The 20,467-nt window shown below is 33.3% G+C and overlaps 2 protein-coding genes across 6 annotated transcripts; both read left to right on the top strand.

Moving 5' to 3' along the window:
* Positions 1-1,492: 1,492 nt before the first annotated feature.
* Positions 1,493-4,863, top strand: LOC147496805 (L-galactono-1,4-lactone dehydrogenase, mitochondrial-like). 5 transcript variants are annotated; one of them, XM_086562486.1, is made up of 5 exons: positions 1,504-1,743; positions 2,067-2,348; positions 3,757-3,861; positions 4,173-4,218; positions 4,497-4,699. In XM_086562486.1, exons 1-3 carry the CDS (start codon positions 1,649-1,651, stop codon positions 3,794-3,796), a joined length of 417 nt encoding a protein of 138 aa, XP_086418612.1. In that variant the 5' UTR covers positions 1,504-1,648; the 3' UTR covers positions 3,797-3,861; positions 4,173-4,218; positions 4,497-4,699. The 5 variants fall into 5 exon arrangements, 4 of the variants coding, with proteins under 4 accessions (XP_086418612.1, XP_086418611.1, XP_086418610.1 ...); XM_086562485.1 differs by adding an exon at positions 4,725-4,863 and having other exon boundaries at positions 1,505-1,743; positions 3,757-4,218; positions 4,497-4,575; XM_086562484.1 differs by having other exon boundaries at positions 1,505-1,743; positions 4,141-4,218.
* A 9,546-nt stretch (positions 4,864-14,409) lies between these two features.
* LOC147496804 (protopine 6-monooxygenase-like) lies at positions 14,410-17,572 on the top strand. Its single transcript, XM_086559690.1, has 2 exons — positions 14,410-15,420; positions 16,712-17,572. Exons 1-2 carry the CDS (start codon positions 14,425-14,427, stop codon positions 17,333-17,335), a joined length of 1,620 nt encoding a protein of 539 aa, XP_086415816.1. The 5' UTR covers positions 14,410-14,424; the 3' UTR covers positions 17,336-17,572.
* Positions 17,573-20,467: the final 2,895 nt, after the last annotated feature.

The raw sequence follows: 20,467 nt of genomic DNA, 5'->3' as shown, positions 1-20,467 counted from the left end.
GGTATTCTTTGAATGTGACGGGATTGACCTAAGGTATTCATTGAATGACCTGTTAGTGTTATGATGGGTATTCCTTGAATGTAGCGGGAATGACCCAAGGTATTCATTGAATGTGCTACGAATGACCTGTTAGTGTTATGTAGGTCTGGATTCTTTGAATGTACGGGAATGACCGGTTATTTTTTTATGCCCAAAAGCGGCTTCGTTTATTATGACTAATGATGTCATGTGAAAAGCCGCCCTAGAGAGGAACTAAGGTATTCGCCTTGCGGGTTGGCTGTATTCATTGAGTGTATGAGAATGTAGGTCTGGATTCCTTGAATATACGAGAATGACCTGTTATTGTTTTTATGCCCAAAAAAGGCTCTGTTTATGCGCATTGAAAGCCCAAAGATGGCTGTGACTCACAAATTAAGAGTTTACAAGATGGAAATATATTTCCTAAAGGCGATATCCCCGTTTGGGACATATGTCTTGTAGTGGTACTTGGTGTGAGAGAGGCACACGAGTATGTGTGATTTGGCAAATGTGCGTGAAGTGTGTGCAAATCGTGGAGTAGAAACTAAAGGTTAGACTGTGTCTATTAATAAATGTGTCAACGAGATAATTAAGAAGAAAAGTAAAATATTGATTTTACGTATGATGGAGTTATTGCATATGAATATTTATGTATTATAACGTACATGATTTATTAAAAATGAATATTTATGTGGTATGTGTGAGTTGATACTCACGAGGGATGAATGTACTCTTTGGTTATGATATTTCCTCGTTCTCATAAGTAGACGAGTGATTTTTAAGTAAAATATATACTACTACTAAATGAAGGGCTTTTTGTGTCACTTTGTTTTAGGCCTCGTGTCACTTTCTACAAAAAAGTGAAACACAGAAGTTTGATGTGTCACTTTTTTTATGGAATGAGGGATGACGTGTTGCTTCTAGAAAAAGTGACACAACTAAATTAACTTTTCGTAGTTATTTGATAGTGACACTAGTGGTTTGCCTTGTTATGTCACTTTTTTCAAAGAGAAAACAAAAACAAAAGAAAACTACGATCAAATTTTAAAAAACGATACTACCGGATCTACAAAACACAAAACGTACTACTCAAACTCAAACTCAAAGTGATTTGGGCGCTATGTAAAAATAAAAAAAAAAAAAACTGATCGAAGTTAGAAAGAGAGGAAAAAAAAAGACCTGACCGCGTTCGCCCAGCCTCCCAACTTACTGTCACTTTTCTCACCGGCCGTCTTTCTCTCAGCGCTCTTTCTTTCTCCTTGGCAGAGCTATCTCCTTCCCTCGTTTTCCCTCACAACCCTCTCTCTCTCTCGCACACAAGAAGTTTAAGGTATTTTATTTTTCTTTTTTTAAAAAACTTAAATTGTTAGGGTTAGTCGAAATTAAGTTATAGATTTTTTTTTTCCTTTATTGTTTTTATTGCACTACATATAATAACTTTTTTCAATTGTGTTTTTCTATTTGTAATTATTAGAATTTTTCGAAAAGATTTGCTTTTTAATTCACATTTTGGTCTGTACGATTTAATTTTACTAGGTAGTTTGTTTTTACAGAGACGAATCAGACAAAAGCAACATGAAAATCCATTGTCTTAATAGTCTTTTACTTGATTTCTCAAAGAGGTTGCTTGATGTTGGTCTGTGCGATGAAGGTGGTGGCTGCTTTTCAGCTGGAAGTATTACAACAACTCTGTGACTTGTACCTAAAGTTACTTCTGAAGTACAGGTAAAGCTATTAATTATCATCACTCTCATAATCCAATACAATACTAATGGGGTTATATCATTGTGTCAAACTGTCAATGGACTATTGGACACAGACTTGTTTGTGTGTATATCATTTGAAACTCACTTTAAGGTTATTGGCGTCTACTGAATATTCATGACTGTTTACATAGATTACTGATAACAAAAGTTCATCCTGGATTTGTTTGATAATTCTCTCCTTTTCCCCATGTCTTGAACCTAACGTTTCATAAAAATGAAATTGATCGAGTTCTATAAATTATTTTATTTCAGCTAATCATTTGCTAGTTTAGTTGCTTGCAGGACTGTAGACATTAAAGCTAAATCATCGGAAGAACAGGACATAAGTGAACTCTCATTTATTGAGCTGAGAGATAAAATTCTAGCTCTTGATCCTCTTGACAAGGACTTAGTGGTAAAAGCCAATCAAGCAGAGGCAGACTTCTGGAGGAAATCAGAAGGATATAGAGTAGGTTGGAATGATGAGATTTTGGGGTTCGATTGTGGTGGTCAATTCAGAGACTTGCTTCCCTTCTGGAACTTTGGCAAAACCAAGCATGCAAGACCTGGAAGTCTTGCTTACTTGTAAGTTTTCTCCACCCCTAAATCTAAAATATATTTGATTTACTATTTCTTGTTGTTTTGTTTTTGACTAATTAGTTAGGTTATTTTTTGTTAAATTTGGTTTCGATTGTTTGTTGAGGTTTGGGGTATGTCGGGTTTTAATTTAATTTGGGGATTTTTCAATCAAAGGTCGGTTTCGATCTGCTTGGTTAAAGATTTTCAATTAATTTCAGTTTCGATTGTTTGATGAGGTTTTAGGTTATGTAGGCACTTATTTGACTTGATTGAGCGTGAAAATTAGTGTTTTTGGGATATGAGTTTGTATTGGTGATAACCACGCACAAACGAATACTGACAATGATTTTTCCTGCAAATAGAATTAATGATGATAAGTAATTTTGATTTTTTTGTGTACTGCTATTGTGTCTATTGTATTAGCTTGAGTAGATCATATTTTGATTGAATTGGAACCGGGGCAATTGTTTACAATCTCTGAGCTTGAGTGTGGTTGGTGGTGTGATGTTTGTCATTTTTATGGATTTATTTATCTTGTTAGAAGCTCAAAGTCATGAGCCTTTTAGAGGGTGAAGTACTTAAAATTGTACACGTAGAGGTATTTGTAGTTGTTTTAAGATTATTATTATCTTGTGAATTTGCAATGTACGTGTTTGATGTTTGGTTAACACCACATTGCTTTTTCTTTTTTCTTTTTTCTTTTTTTTTTTGTCCCCGCTAAATACACTACATTGCTTTGAGTTCACATTCTCACGTAAGGAAGTTGAATGGTTAATTTATATATATATATATATATATATATATATATATATATATATATATATATATATATATGTATTGGCATAGTTTATTTTAAGTTTTTTTGTACTAAGATTGTTAGGAGACTAAAAGTTGTCATTGTGACTTGATGTTGGTACGATATACACGTGTGCCCATGTAATGATACTATTATGTAAAGAACAATTTTACTGTTGCTTACCTCTTAGAAATTGTTTGTGGCCTACTCTCTTACAATAGCAGTTCCTTTTTCCTTCGAATGTGTCCCCTCTTCCATGCTTGCTCTACATTTTTGCTCCATTTCAGTTTCTCCACTTGAAGCTGAATTTGGATCCTAGACATTGGTATGAATTTCGATAAGTAATTTTGGTTTTTTTTTGTTTATTGTTATTGTGTCTTTAAAGTTAATGGTGATGGGAAGTGATATTTATATGTCAATAAAGTTTCAACTTTACTTAGGTTAAATTTTATTTGTGTAGTTTGATGCTTCCTTGATCACGATATGTGATTAGTAAAACGTTGGTTTGTGAGGTTTAATTCCTTCGATGCTTTTATGTACCTTTTCCCTAGAGCATAATTGTGTAATCGTTTGCTGCAATTTTAAATGGATTTTTTTTGGTGTTGCTAATTTTGACAGGTTGATTGGGGATCACCCAATACGGGTTTTTGTGTTATAGTTCCTGGTCAAGGGATTTGCTAAATCGGGCTATTGCACAAGGATTCTACAACTCTACTTGATCAAGTAAATTTTTCCTTCTGATATTCTGCCTTTGGATATAGTTTTTGCCAATTTGATTTTTTGCTAATGTTGAATCCAAGTAGTGCAATGCATGGGTAGTTGATATTGTCCCCTAGCCTACTAGACAAACTTGGCTATTGAGTTTTGAGATGGAATCAGTGCTAAAAGCTTACTTTTCTTGTTGGTTATAGTTTACTTACGAATAACTCATTTTTGCTTCCTATATTTTGGCATTTAGTGATAAAGAAATAGCTAATTTCCAGTCCCGCATTATGCTTTTAGAACCTTGTCGTCAAAGACCCTGTTTTTTGTAGTGGAACCAGGTCGAGAAGAAAAGCTTGAAGGAGGAAGATGAACTAGGTAAACTGCATCTCGGTCTGATTTCTCTCTCCTCTAATTTGCTTGAGCACAAATTCTAGTTGTTTTTCTTTTTTGATTTTTCAATTTGGGGATTACATGTTTTATATTCTTGAAACTCAATGCTTATTTTAAAGTATAGTAGCATGAATGTTTCTTGCTTTCATATTTTATTGATAAGTAGCTAGATTCCTGCTTGGTAGAAGTATGTTTAATAACCTTTTGATCTTTCCATTATGAAAAGTGTTTCTGAATCCTAGCATTTATGGTTTTCTTTTCAGCATGCCTGCTCTTGAAAAGGATCCTTGGATTGACTTAATCCAAGTTCACCTTCAGGAAATTTTCTACCTCAAATCTTGGGTGTGTAGTGAAGTTCTCTTAATATGGTAGAACCAGAGTTACTACTGGACTCTCTTGCTAACCGTATACTATTCTTATCAATTTTTTTTTCTTTACTTGTGCAATATACCGTACCCTTCTTGATTCACTTGCTCTTTAATTTTGTATAGTCATAGTGGAATGAGGATTTCGTGATGCGGATGCATGGATCGATTAATATATGAATAGATGGCAGTTAGATTTTTTGGCGGTGGAAGTGCCCATAACAAGCTAAGATATAGCTAGGATAGCGTTAGTATTATGTAATTTTTTTTTTTTTGTTTGCTTTATTGTGATTCTTTTGGTATTGAAATAACTTATTTTGTTGGGAGTCAAACTAGATGATGGATACTTGGTTTGATCAATGAAATCAATAGAAGTTAATTATTTTGAATGTCGTCTTTTTTTTTCCTGAGTGGATGTTTTGATAATGTGGATGTTGTGTATGTCATAAAGCAGGTCAATGAGATTTTGGTTATGACAAACAGGATGCAGGTTGAGAATCCAATATGATTGAATACAAAAATGAGAAATTTTTTTTAAAAAAAAGTGCATATTAATGTCGCTTTTGGGAAAGGCGACATAATATCTATTAAAAGTATAACAATTAACCACTCTTATGTGTCACTTTATTTTTCATATGAGTTACATAGAGTTGATTCTCAAAAGTGACACAATAAGTGGGGGCTCTTGTGTCGCTTTTGACGTACTTGTGTCACGCTCTAGTCCAAAAGTGACACAATTAATATACTTAATGTGTCGTTTTTTATGTATTTATGTCTCACTCTGGTCCAAAAGTGATACAACTAGTATACTTAATGTGTCGTTTTTGATGTATTTATGTCTCACTCTGGTCTAAAAGTGACACAACTAGTATACTTAATGTGTCACTTTTGACGAAATTATGTCCCACTCTGGTCCAAAAAGAATACAACTAGTATAACTTTTGACAAGTCCTGTGTCATGCACTCTTTTAAAAGTGACACAAGAGCCTATTCTTAAGTGTCATTTTATTAACAAAAAATGACACATTTAATAAGGCTTTTATGTCACTTTTGGTTGAACTTTATGTGTCAGGGGCTGTTAGTTTACTTCAGAATTAATTTCAAAAGTGACACAAGTGACTTCTTGTGTCACTTAAAAAGTGACACAAAAAACCTTTCCTTTAGTAGTATTGGGACATTTGCTCTTTATTTGGTCCTTCTGACATTTGTGCATTGAAGAGGAGATTTGTTATTCAGTTGATCGGTTCAGATTTGTGAAATCTTCACCGAGGTGGAAATTTTTTTATTCAGGGCATATGGTTGGGGACATTGGTTCTGAATTTGGTAAAGTCCAAATTCACAATTGGAAACAAGCACAAGCCGCTTGTTTATTTCGATATAGGAAACTAACTCCTAATTGGTTCCCATCACACACGGTTATACTTCTAACGTAACTTAGTTTTTTAGAAACCAATTAGAATACCAATTTGATACCCACGACCCCTATAAGTACGAGACCGGTTTGTGGGATTTATTAAGCTCAAATTAGATATGCTCAAATTTGTAAGCTAGGAGTTCTACACTAGTTTAGTTTATGAGACTTGTGAGTTTCATTTTTTGTGAGAGATATTTGTGAATTCTCTAGGATTCGTCTTTGAGTGATTGTACTCTATTTGTTTTTCTCTTGATTAGTAAAGTTCTCTTCTTTTGTTTGGTGGATTAGGCTAACGCCAAACCACGTAAGTTAAATCTCGTCTCCATTTCTATTGGTTATTCGTTTTGCATTGGTAAGTATTTTTTTGATTAATTTGTTTTTGCCAATTCCATCACCACATTCAATCTTCTTTGTTCCAATTGGCACGTTTCCGCATTCGTTTCCATCACCACATTCAATATAATTTGCTGCCCGATTGCCTTCAATTCTCTGAAGATATGAGTAACTTCCAATGTAGAGAAAGACATCATGTGTTCTTTTATTGCTTGCCTAATATTCAAGTAGAGGTGCAAATAGATAGGTTTGGATTCAGATATGCCTGTATCCGACGGATATTAAAAATTCTATCCAAATCCGATTTCGGATAATATCCGATCAAAAAATTAATATTAATTAAAAATTTATTTGCCTTGAATAATTCATTTTACCATTATGAAAACTATTATATATTTGTCATTTTTTATTATTTTTTTGTTATTATAGTTTTATATTATTAGTTTATGATTTTATATAATATTTTATATACTAAATAATTAATAAATTAATCTTTAGATATATATTATAGCTATACCCTCTTGGCTCTATTTTTCAAGGCTTCACAGAGTCTCCAACTTTTTCTAAACTCTAATACTAATTACGAAAAAAAAAAAAATCCAAATCTTTATATATATATTATAGTTATACCATCACCAATCTATTTTTTGGAGCACTCTAGAGCCTCCAGTTTTTTCTAAACTCTATTACTAATTATGAAAAAGTAGGATATAAATAAATAAACAATTTCATCTAGAGTTTCACAGAGTGTCCAATTTTTCCTAAACAGAGACTCCAGTTTTTTCTAAACTCTATTACTAATTATGAAAAAGTAGGATATAAATAAATAAACAATTTCATCTAGAGTTTCACAGAGTGTCCAACTTTTCCTAAACAATATAGCTAATTACCGGGAGAAAAAACTAAATTGCAAAAAACAATATTTTCAACCAAAAACGATTTTCCTAAAACCCTTACGCCACAAAGAATAGTTTCCACACTAATCTTAGGCGAAGTTTAACATAACAAAGTTTCTTTCTAGAAAATGATAATGAAACTATATAAGAACAAAGGAAAAAATGAATTGAATTGCTTGAACATTTACTTTATTCATTTGTTAACCACACATGTGACTGGGAAAAATGAGAAAAAAACAAACTAATCATAAAATAAGTAATAGTGTACGCCAAAAACAAATAAAATTGTATTGTATGCACTATATATATGGGCATAACAAATAAAGTTGAATCAATCTGAAGTGTAAAATTTAGTCATAGTTAAGGATTTCAAAAACCACAGGCCATAATAATTAATTACGACATATTCTAATTAAATTTATGAATTTTATCATTTTCAATTTTAACAGAATAACGAGATTCAGTTAAAACAGACGTTGGCTTAAATAAATTATATACCAAACCAAACCAAAACAAATTACATGTGGAAAATTAAATTATACAAAAAATAACATCACAAAATATATAATAGCAATTAGAAAAAAAAAAAAACCAATAATAACAAATATTTTCAAATATATATAATACTGCATGAAACTAACATCAAATAACATAAAACTAGATGCAAATGCATCAAACTAACCTCAAATAATATTTAACGGAAAATCAGAAATTGGATGCACATGCAAGCAATAAACTAATAAACTAATCTTAAAAATTAATTAATGTACAATCAGAATATTGATACAATTGCATTAAACTAACCTCAAAGAATAATTAACAGAAAATCAAAACTTAGATGCAAATACATCAAACTAACACCAACAAATAATTGTCGAGAAATCGGAAACTAGATGCAAATGCATTAAACTAACCCTTAGAGATTAAATTACCGGAAAATCGAAAACTGGATACAACTGTATTGAACTAACCTAAAAAAAATAATTAAATTGCAAAAAACAATATTTTCAACCAAAAATGATTTTCCTAAAACCCTTACGCCACAAAGAATAGTTTCCACACTAATCTCAGGTCAAGTTTAACATAACAAAGTTTCTTTCTAGAAAATGATAATGAAACTATGAAAGAACAAAGGAAAAAATGAATTGAATTGCTTGAAGATTTACTTTATGCATTTGTTAACCACACATGTGACTGGAGAAAAAAAAAAAAAAAAAGTAAATTAATCATAAAATAAGTAATAGTGTACACCAAAAACAAATAAAATTGTATTGTATGCACTATATATATGGGCCTAACAAATAAAGTTGAATCAATTTGAGGTGTAAAATTTAGTCATAGTTAAAGATTTCAAAAACCACAGGCCACAATAATTACGACATATTCTAATTAAATTTATGAATTTTATAATTTTCAATTTTAACGGAATAACGAGATTTAGTTAAAACGGACGTTGGCTTAAATAAATTATATAACTATTGATTTAGTTAAAGTAGACGTTGGGATTAAATAAATTATATACCAAACCAAACCAAAACAAATTACATGTGGAAAATTAAATTATACAAAAACTAACATCACAAAATATATAATACCAACTGGAACCCCCCCTCCCCAATAATAACAAATATTTTCAAATATATATAATACTGGATGAAACTAACATCAAAGAACAATTAATGAGAAACAGAAAACTAGATGCAAATGCATCGAACTAACCTCAAATAATATTTAACGGGAAATCGGAAGTTGGATGCACATGCAAGCATTAAACTAATCTTAAAAATTAATTAATGGACAATCAGAATATTGATACAACTGCATTAAACTAACCTCAAAAAATGATTAACGGGAAATCAAAACTTGAATGCAAATATATCAAACTAACACCAACAAATAATTGTCGGGAAATCAGAAACTGGATGCAAATGCATTGAACTAACCCTCAAAGATTAAATTATCGGAAAATCAGAAACTGGATGTAATTGTATTGAACTAACCTAAAAAAAATAACTATAAATTGGAAACAGGATGCAAATGCGTGAAACTAATCTTTACAAATAATTAACGGGAAATCGAAAACCAGATGCAACTACACTAAACTAATTTCAAAAAATAAATTTAATGCAAATGCATTGAACTAACCTCAAGAAATAATTAATGAAAAATCAGAAATTGGATGCAAATTCATTGAACTAACCTCAAATAATAATTAACTTGAAATCAGAAACTAGATGCAAATACAACCTCATGAATAATAAAGCGAGAAATTGGAACCGGCCGGATGCAAATGTATTAAACTAATCTCAAAAATGATTAATGGAAATCGAAACTGGATGCAAATGCATTTGAGCTCGAGAAGAATAATTAGCAGGAAATTGGAAATTGGATGCAAATGCATTAAACTACAGCAAAAAATAATTAACAAAAAATCAGAAACTGGATGCAAATGCATTGAACTAACCTCAAAATATAAATAACAGAAAATCAGAAACTGGATGTAAATTCATTGAACTAACCTCAAAATATAATTGTGTTATATGTTGTGAAAATGTCTCGATAAGTATAGTTTTGCATTTAAAACGGTGTTTATCTTATCTTTTTTCGTATAATTGGGAACACCTTGCTATTCAAGTAGCTTCAATATGAACTTCATCTTATTAGACAATTTCACAAAACTCCAATCAAACTTCTATTATTAAACAACAAATGAAGTTAAAAAGTTTTATCAATGGTGAGTTATTTTTTTTTAATAGAGAGTGCGTGAGGTTTTCATGTTATAAGAAATTTGGATGAGTGAGCAATATAATATCTATATATAATAGTTATGCATATATAGTTGCATATATTTTTCAGAATAATTAATATGATAGGACCCGTTCGTAGATAATCTTTGAAGATCCCACATAGTGAGTCAGGTATATAATTTAAAGAATAATTAACGGGAAATCGAGAACTGGATAATCTTTGATGATCCAATATAGTAAATCAAGCATAATTTATTTTTATGTCATGCTTGCAAGGACAGTACAGATGAATAAGTAGAAAATTGGTATTACACACCACATTGGATAATTAAAAGGAAATCAAAAACTGGATTCAAATACATTGAACTGAGCTCAAAGAGTAATTAACGAGAAATCGAAAACTTTATACAAATGCAATAAACTAAACTCAAAAAGTAATTAACTATAAATCGAAAACTTGATGCAACTGTATTAAACTAATGTCAGAGAATAACTAATGGAAAATTATAAATTGGATGCAAATCCTTGAAAAATATTTAACGGTAAATCGGAAACGGTATGCAAAAAAATGCATAAACAAACCTCAAATAATAATTAACGATGAATAAAAAATTGGATGCAAATGCATTGAACTAACCTCAAAATATAATTAACATGAAATCAAAAACCAAATACAACTGCATTGAACTAACCTCATAGAATAATTGATGGGAAATCAGAAACTACATGCAAATGCATTAAAATAACATCAAAGAATAGTTAACGGAAAATCAGAAATCGGATGAAATTGCATCAAACTAATTAAAACCTCAAAGCATAAATAATCATAAATCATAAACTAGATGCAGATGTATTGAACTAACCTCAAAGAGTTATTAATGAAAAATCGAAAACTAGATGCAAATATAATGAACTAATCTAAAGACTAATTAACAAATATAGAAACATCGAAAAATGGATGCAAATGCACTGAACTAACCTCAATGAATAATTAACGGGAAATCATAAATTTGATGCAACTGCATTGAACAAACCTTAAAAAATAATTAACGGGAAATCGAAAACTTGCTACAAATGCATTAAACTAACCTCAAAAAACAATTAATGGAAAATCAGAAATTGGATGCAACTGCATTGAACTAACCTCAAAGAATAATTAACGGAAAATCGAAAACTGGATGTAACTGCATTAAACTAAAATCATATATTAACTAACAGGCTGGAAAATCAGAAATTGGATGCAATATCCTTGATGAATATTTAATGAAAAATCAGAAACTGGATACAAATGTATTTAAATAACCTTAAAGAATAGTTAACTAGAAATATGAAACCGGATGTAACTACATTGAACTACCCTCAAAGCATAAATAACCGGAAATTGATTGGAAGCTAGATGCGAACTAACTTCGAAAAATAATTAACGGGAAATCAGAAACTGGATGTAGATGTATTAAACTAACCTCAAAGAGTAATTAATGGAAAATTGGAACCTTGATGCAAATGCAATTAACTAATCTCAAAGAGTAATTAACGAAACATTGAAAACTAGATAAAACTGCACTGAATTAACTTTAATGAATAACTAACGGGAAATCGTAAACTTGGTGCAACTGCACTGAACTAACCTCAAATAATAATTAACGAAAAATCAGAAACTTGATACAACTACATTGAATTAACCTAAAAAAATAATTAATGGGAAATCAGAAACTAGATCCAACTACATACATTGAACTAGCCTCAATTAACGTAAAATTTGAAACTTGATGCAAATGCATTAAACTAACCTCGAAATATAGTTGTATTATATATAGGGAGAATATAATATCTCGACAAGTATAGTTTTGCATTTTAAGTAGTGTTTATTATAATTATTTTATTATGATTGGGAATGCCTTGCTATTTAAGTAGCTTTAATATCATCTTCGCCACATTGAGCATTCTCACAAAATTTCAATCAAATTTCTATTATTAAATATAACAACAAAAATAAATTGATGGGTTTTACCCAGATTTGGTGTTTTCTTTTGATAGAGAGTGGTGCAAGAAATTTAAACAAGTGATTAATATAATTTTCATATCTCATAACTATGAATATAGTTACTAATATTTTTTAGAATAATTTAATATAATGACACCCGTCGACACCCGTCTGTAGGACGGGTTCGAAAGTTAGTTGTATATAATAACTCTATTAGTTTTAGTTTTTTAAATCGGATTGGATATTATCGGATGCGGATATAGCAGTATCCGAAACCAGTTCGAACATAAAAAATTATCCAAATCCGAATCCAATATCCAAAATTTTCAGATAATATCTGATATTTCGAATACGAATTCGAATATTTGGATATCCACTTGCACCCCTACATTCAAGCAATACCACATAGTGGGATCAGTCTCATTTACAATGTTGACTGTTGTTGTTGTTGTTTTTTTTTTTTTTTTTTTTTTTTTTTTTTTTGTGATAAGTGAGCTTGAAATTTTATTCAAGTAAAAATTAAAAGTTACAGGAGAAGTAGAGCATGGAAAGAGAAAATAAAATAAAAAAATAGGAAAACCTATGTAGAGGAGATTGCATCATCGTAATGGATATAACTTCCCTACTAGGTAGATCCTCCATACCATTACCAATCATGTGCACTATTTCTAGTTCACAAACCTAAGAGAATAAAATGCTAAGTGAGGAGTTCCCACTTGAACGTCCAAGCGGGTCTACCCTTAAAAAGATAGGTCTCAATAGACGGCATTGTGATGGCTTTGTTGGCCGCAAAGTCAGCCGCGAAATTGGCTTCTCTCCATGTGGCGAAGATACAATGTTGGCCTGCACTTTCTCAATCAAAATTGACATGTAAGAAGAGAAATCCCATCCATGCCATTGGAATAGCAAAGTTATTCCTGGTCATTTATGTTTTTTGCTTCTTAATTCTACCATTTTCACAAAAGCTAGGGAAGAACTTGCTTGGTCTTCATAGATCGAGTTGAATGGTAGGTGGAGTCAGTGTACTATATAGTATATATACGTTGTTGAACTTTGAAAATTCCGCTCTAGCTTTAGACACATTTTCTTCGCCGGTATTTGTTAATGTCACATACTCACATGTGTACGTATCCTTAACACTAGTGGCGGAGCCACGTTGAAGTGACCTGGGGCACGTGCCTCAGGTGAAATTTCTCAACGTTATACTTTGTTACGATCAAACACCACTATACTGTATATTATAATTCCGACAATCAGTGTCTGAAAGATAAAGGTCCAAGACTCCTGATGTTTTATGATGCCTTTGTGGATACCATGTTACTAACTAGATCCACTGGTGTTTACATTTCATTGAGTTACTAAGTTACTAATTAGGCCTGTTGTTGGTTACTGTTGTTTTTGGACCGCACTTAGATAGTGCTGTCAATGGATCGGTTTGGGTTGGGTGATGGAAAATCGGAACCGGAACTGATAAAATAATTAGGTACGCGAAACTGAACCGAACCGATAATATTATATTTCATCTGAAACCAAATCAAACCGATAAGATATATTACAAACCGAACCTGAACCGATTCAAACCAAAAACTATAAAATCAATTAAATCTTAAATCAAATCGATTAATTTTAGCCACACAATTGATAAAATTTATACAAAATTAATTATAAATATTACTAAAATGTCATTTTATCGGTTCGGGTTCATATCGGTTTGGTGGAGGGCAAACCCAAAATCAAACTAATATCGGTTCGGTTCAGTAGAGTACGTACAAATCAAATTACCAAAACCCAAACTATATACTTTTTATCGGTTTGGTTCGGGTCAATTATTGGGTTATTGAAACCCATTGACCGCCCTACATGTACAAATGTACCCAAGCAAGAAGAAAAAAACAAATAATTGGGAATTCTTATATCATTTTCAACTTAAACAAGACAAAAAGACTTCATAATTTGAACATTTTTTCACTAGATTGCGAGCTTTGTGTTTATTGTTTTTGTATACAAAATTATGTGTTTATTATTTGGTAACGCAAACGTGCTAGTTTAGGAATGTAATTGTTTCTACAAAAAAAAAAAAAAAGGATCGATGTAATTGTTAATAACTACTATTTTTTTGCATGCGTAAATTAAGTAAATTATATACGATAGAGTGGTTAGTCAATAATGGTTATTGGAAAAAAAAATAGTGGTGGGTGGTTCTTCGAAGTTCCCCACGTTGGCGGGACGCAGGATTCTGCACAAGGAGGGGCTCTACTAGTTTTAATTGGTCACTACTACTTGGTTTTTGACTTTTAGGGTATAATTTATGGAATATAATAGTGATAACTATATATATATATTTTTCCGCCCATGTCCACGTAGAAAGAAAACCTGGCCCCGCCACTGCCTAACAGTATAGACTTATAGCTTCTTCAGTCTCTATATAAACTGCCTAGACGTAATTTACTCCATGCCCAATTCCCATAATCTTAAGGTGACAAACATGGACTTCACCATGCTCATCCAATGGCTACTCACTTCCTTGGCCACTCTTGTTGCATTTGTTCTAATCTGGTATAGTGCAACAAGCTCTAGTACTAGGAAAATAAACAAAACAGCACCGGTAGCTGCTGGTGCTTTGCCAATTGTAGGACACTTACATATGCTAATGGGACGAGAACTGCCGCATCAATTGCTTTCAAATATGGCCGACAAATATGGTCCTGCCTTCATGATGAAGTACGGTTCACAACCTGCACTTGTGGTGAGCAGTTTGAAGCTTGCTAAGGAGTGTTTTGTTCACAACGATAGAGCTGTTTTTAAGCGTCCAAGAAGCAAAGCACTTAAAAACTTGACCTATGATCAAGCTTCTTTTGGTTTTGCTCCATATGGACCACTTTGGGTGGAGATGCGAAAGGTTGCTAAAACCAATCTCCTCTCTAACCAAAGGCTTCAAATGCAAAGACATGTAAGAGCCTCAGAAGTCGACGCTTTCATCAAAGAGCTTTACGATCTATGGTCTTCCAACTCCAACAACAATAAAGGTGCACCACTTTTGGTTGAAATGAATAAATGGTTTGAAGAACTGGCACTTAACGTAGTGACCAGGATGGTGAGTGGAAAAAGACACATTGGCTCCAAGGCAAGGCGTAGTGAAGATAGCGAATCCATGCATTATAAGAAAGTTGTAGTTGATGCTACACTTTTAACTGCAAAGCTTGTCGTGTCAGATTTCTTTCCTTCTCTTGGATTGGTGGACTACTTGCAAGGTGACGAGAGCTCCATAAAGGGAACAAGCAAGGAACTGGACGCGATCCTTGCCACTTGGGTGGAAGAGCATCGCCATAAGAAGGTTTCAGGCTCAGAGGATGATGAGCAAGACTTCATCGATCTCACTTTGTCCATGATTGATCAAACTCAGCACCAAGGTGCAGATGTCGACACCTTCATCAAGTCGATGTGTGTGGTACGTATATTATCTAATTACTATCATTTTTTTTACCAATTTTAATGAATTAATTATTACTAACTGATAACCAAAGGAAAGGAAGGTCTTTGAATATATTAATCAATACCCTAAACATGCAATTCATGGTGTGGAGTGCAGAACCAACCGTTCCCAGGTTATAAAACGGTACCGTCAAAAATTTGCAATACATGTTTTAAATGTTTGGTTGTAAAAATCTGGAAGTCAAAAATTCGTAATATTATATTATTAAATATTAATAATAGTTGTCATTCTTTACAACATAACAAACATATCTAAACAATTTAGCTACAAAAACATTGAAACCAATTGAATGGTTCACATAGGTACCTTTATTGATTTGTTCTTTAATTGAAATTACCGTTCAAATTTCAAAATACACACACCATGACATGACAATTTAAATATTACCCCAAAAATATAAAAACAAAATTTTTGGATTAATTTATCACTAAAAATATAAGAATTGGAGACTTAAACTAAGAGTGAGGACATAAAGTACATAAAAAATAACAAAATCACAATTGAATTTTCTTTTTTCTTTTTCTTTTTTTTTTAAGTCGAATTTTTAAAAAATTCACCAAAATCCGTATTATAGGTTTCAAGACAAAAAAATCCCAAATTATTTCAAAATTTCTAAACACAGAATAATTAGTCGAATTGCTAACAAGGCTTCCAAATAGGACAATTGTATAGATCTCCTAATTCCACGGCCACGCAACGTCCCTTTCCCATACTAATGTCACGCAACGTCCCAATATTTCCATTTCCCGCCCATAGTGTCGTCACGCAAGACTTTAGAAAGTGATGTGAATCCTCTAGTTTACTCTTCACCATTTCCACATAGACACGGATGAGTTGAGTTAGTCAAGAAATTAATCACAGTTTAATCACAAAAATATCTGAAGAATAACTTTATCCTATCCCATCCAAAAAAACCACAACTTTCAATCTTCCAACTCCTTACCAAGGACAAATAAAATAATTCTTCGAAGTCAAAAGTCAAAATCATGATGGAATTTTTCTATTTTATTTTTTTTCTATTTCTTCGTCACCACGACTTGATCCCGTTACCAACTAGTCGACAGTCAACCACACTACTTGAACACGTGCTGCTCTGTATCTTTCAGCAAAATTGTGTAGTTTTGACAAAAATTTCCATTTTATGGCGTAGTCATTACAAAAACAATTAAGTATTTGGAAATACACAAAACATACCAACCATGCATTCCTGTGATTGAACTGATGCAAACCAATTTTGTGTTTATAGGGTATGATCTTTGGTGGGAGTGATAGCACATCAGTGGCCTTAACATGGGCCCTTTCCATACTGATGAATAATCGTCCTGTTTTGAGGAAAGCCCGAGAAGAAATTGATCGACAAGTAGGTACAGATAGGAAAGTGAACGATTTGGATGTCCTCAAATTGGATCATCTCAAGGCCATCATAAAGGAATCAATGCGAATATGCCTAGTCGGGCCACTTCTTGAACGCGTGACCGTGGAGGATTGTGAGATAGGCGGGTATCATCTCAAAACAGGCTCGCGCGTAATAGTGAACATTTGGAAAATGCAACATGACCCAAACTTATGGCCTGATCCTTTTGAATTTCGTCCGGAGAGATTCCTCACTACAAACGCAAATGTGGAACTTAGGGGCCAGCATTACGAACTCCTTCCATTTGGAGCTGGTAGTCGAATTTGTCCTGGAATTACATTTGCCCTCGAACTCATTCAATTAACACTTGCTCGTCTAATTCATGGATTTGAACTGGGAACTCCAATGGATGCAGACGTCGACATGACAGAAACATCAAGTGTTACCAATTACAGGGCAACACCTCTTGAAATCCTACTGACACCACGCCTCGATCCAAAGCTTTATGATTATTAGTACACGGTCCTAAATTGAATTCCTCCTTGTGATTAGTAGTCACTCAGCCTACAAATAAAGTTGCTCTTATATTCTCGAAACCAATGGAGTGAAGCATATAGCATATAGCTTAACTTCTGTAAGGAATATAAATGTAGACGGATACAAACGGAAACGATTGTATGACACGTTATGTCTGTTCACTGTAGAAATACCGATTATAAATAATTTCAAAAATAAAATTTTGTTGATCCTAAACACATTTGATTATCAAGGAAGCTTCAGCACCAGTTTTAACTTCAGAATTTCGTTTTGTTATAAACTTATTATCCGCGTCTAGTAAAATCTACTTGGTTCAATAGTATTCAGCGTGTTCTTGAAGAACTTTACCAAAGTATCAGTCTATGTATATATTTCTTGAATTGGGGCAACAAACTTTCTCTTTATAATTAGGATGACTCGAGTGATCGAGTCGAAGACATCCAGAATGGATGCTGAGATGGACATGTCTGAAACTCCAGGAACTACAACCTACAAAGCGACACCATCCCGAATCCTATAAATAAGGGCGCGGTATTGGCACCCCATAAATGGGACTAGTACCCCTTTGACAAAAAATAAAACAATAATGGTTATCCATTATATGTCCTTTTACACCCTCACATGCCCATAGTTCTACGGCAGGCAGTTGCTGCGAGATCTCACAATCCACGGCAGGCAGTTGCCGCGAGATCGCACAATTCACGGCGGGTTGCCGCGAGATCCCATATCCCACTTGTCACAGCCCGAATTTCTAAACAATTAAAAAAATGAATATTTGAAATATAAATATCTCAAACATCACTCGGTTCAATTGTCTAAAAACCCAGGCTATGACGGAGTGGATACAACACATGTCAAAACCTAAAACCCACATCATAAAAAATCTTAACAACAAAAATAATCTCCAAAATTCTCTTTATTACTTTATAACAAGTCTATCTTCCGTTCAAAAATCATCATATAAAACTCTAAGAATAACAGGTCTTCAACATTGTATTTTCATGTCAGATGAAAAGAAAACTACGTTATTACATACTTCCAAAAGATCAGACCTAATAAAATAATCTCCCGGACTGCTCCAGGCAAGAATCCAAATCACGCCCGGTTCCATCGCCTTCCACCTATGTTCCCAAGAACACACCCACACGCCAAAACAAAGTAAACATGGGTTAGCAAAATGGAATTTGCTGATATGAGTAGACTAACCACATATAAACATTATCATACTTTAATTATCCAAACAAACACGTTATATTTTCCCATAACTTAATCATTCTCAGCTTGGAAGACAGGTAGTTCCGTCTTTTCAACCGGCATAGTTTCTTCCCAAACAAAACTTCCATTATATTAACTCATTCTAATAACTCGTTTTAATATCTAAATCATTTAATTAAAACTTACCGATATCCACTGCTGTATAAGGGTAGGACCGCGTCCCTGCACAAAATGTTATTAAGTCCTACCCTTCTGCAAAAGAAAGTTAAAACTTCTATATAACATATGTAGATATCCTATAGGTATTCAAAAGTAAACTCAAACACTCGCATAATCAAATAATACAACTAACCCGCAAGGCGAATACCTTAGTTCCTCTCTATGGCAGTCCAAAGAAAATGGTCATTCATGGCACATTCAATGAATACCCATAGATAACGCTAACGGGCCATTTATGGCACATTCAATAAATGCCCACCTAACATATGACATCAACAGTCATAAAACTCAATTCCAAAACTTGAGGCGTGGAGAGTTCTAAAAGAGTACGGTAAATTGTTTACGCATTATTGAACTTTATTGTATATATCATTTCAGAGAACGAAAGAGTATCTTGATTCATGTATTTTTGGTTTACGCGTTATTAATTAGATTGATGTCTAAGTGTCATAACGTTGTGTATAAAACTGAAATACCACATAGCAGTTAATACACATACACACGTATATATAGAAAGGTCTTAGCCTAAAGTCAAGCATGCTAATAGCCCTAAACCTATCCTAATAGCCCAAATCATAATCCGAGTTAAAAGGTCAAATTGGGTCTACTGGTCAAAGTCAACCCTAGTCAAAAGTCAAAGTCAACCCTGGTCAAAGTCAAAGTCGACCTGCCAAGGGTCAACAGCAGTCAACCAACCCCAAACTCCTCTAACCCAAAAGCCCAAAGTCAAAGGCCCAAAGTCTAATACAAAAATCCAAATTTGAAAATCTAAACTAAAACCCATAAGCCCACCCACGATTGGGCCCAAGCCCAAATCGAGATTTACTGTTCATCTTCCTTCCTCACCAAAACCTCCACCAGCTCTAGCCACCACCGGCCATCACTCAAGATGAGTTGGTTCTACCCAACCCACACTAGAAATGGTTCGGCCCAAGCCCAACATCAAAAATGAATTTTATTTGGCATCTTCTTCCCTCGCTCCTCCAAGCCACCACCACCACAACAGCCACCACCGGCCACCTATAACCAAAATGAACCCAGCGGTTTTCATCCCCACGAAAAACCCCACCTACCTATACCATCAATTCATGATTCCATCATACTGTAAAAATCCAAATTCGACGCCATTAACAACCTTTGGAGCTTCGACAGCTCCTCTACAACTCCCAAACACCACCGAAACCACCAACCTATCAGTCACCATTTCCAATTCAAACAACAACCCATATCAACCCGACATACATCAACACTTCAACCCAAAACCCAATAAAAATCGGCTTACCCAAACTCAACAATTCCAACAGTAACAAGCTTATCTCAAACGTATATAAATAATCAAATTTGATTCAAAATCATCTTTTTATTCCATAGGTTTGTTTACACAGTACCCAGACTAAGTCGATCACAGTACTGCAGACTAAGTCGAACAATATGTAGAATAAACAGTATGTAGAATAACACTGAAGAATAAATGAACAGAAAATAATTAGCAGATTAGCAGATATCAAACATTAAAGTTTTTAAACAGACTTAAAAATATTGGTTCAGTGAAAGATAAAAATATCTACTCACTGTTTATAAACCGAACAGCGAGAAAAACCCGAAATACTGAAGTCGACTGCTGCGCGAAAGGACGATCTTCCTCGTTCAAAACCCTTTCTTCTTTCAGAAAAATCT

This window comes from Coptis chinensis, chromosome 5, assembly GCF_015680905.1.
Source record: "Coptis chinensis isolate HL-2020 chromosome 5, ASM1568090v1, whole genome shotgun sequence".
Taxonomy (NCBI): domain Eukaryota; kingdom Viridiplantae; phylum Streptophyta; class Magnoliopsida; order Ranunculales; family Ranunculaceae; genus Coptis; species Coptis chinensis.
This window is presented reverse-complemented; position numbering and strand designations above follow the sequence as displayed.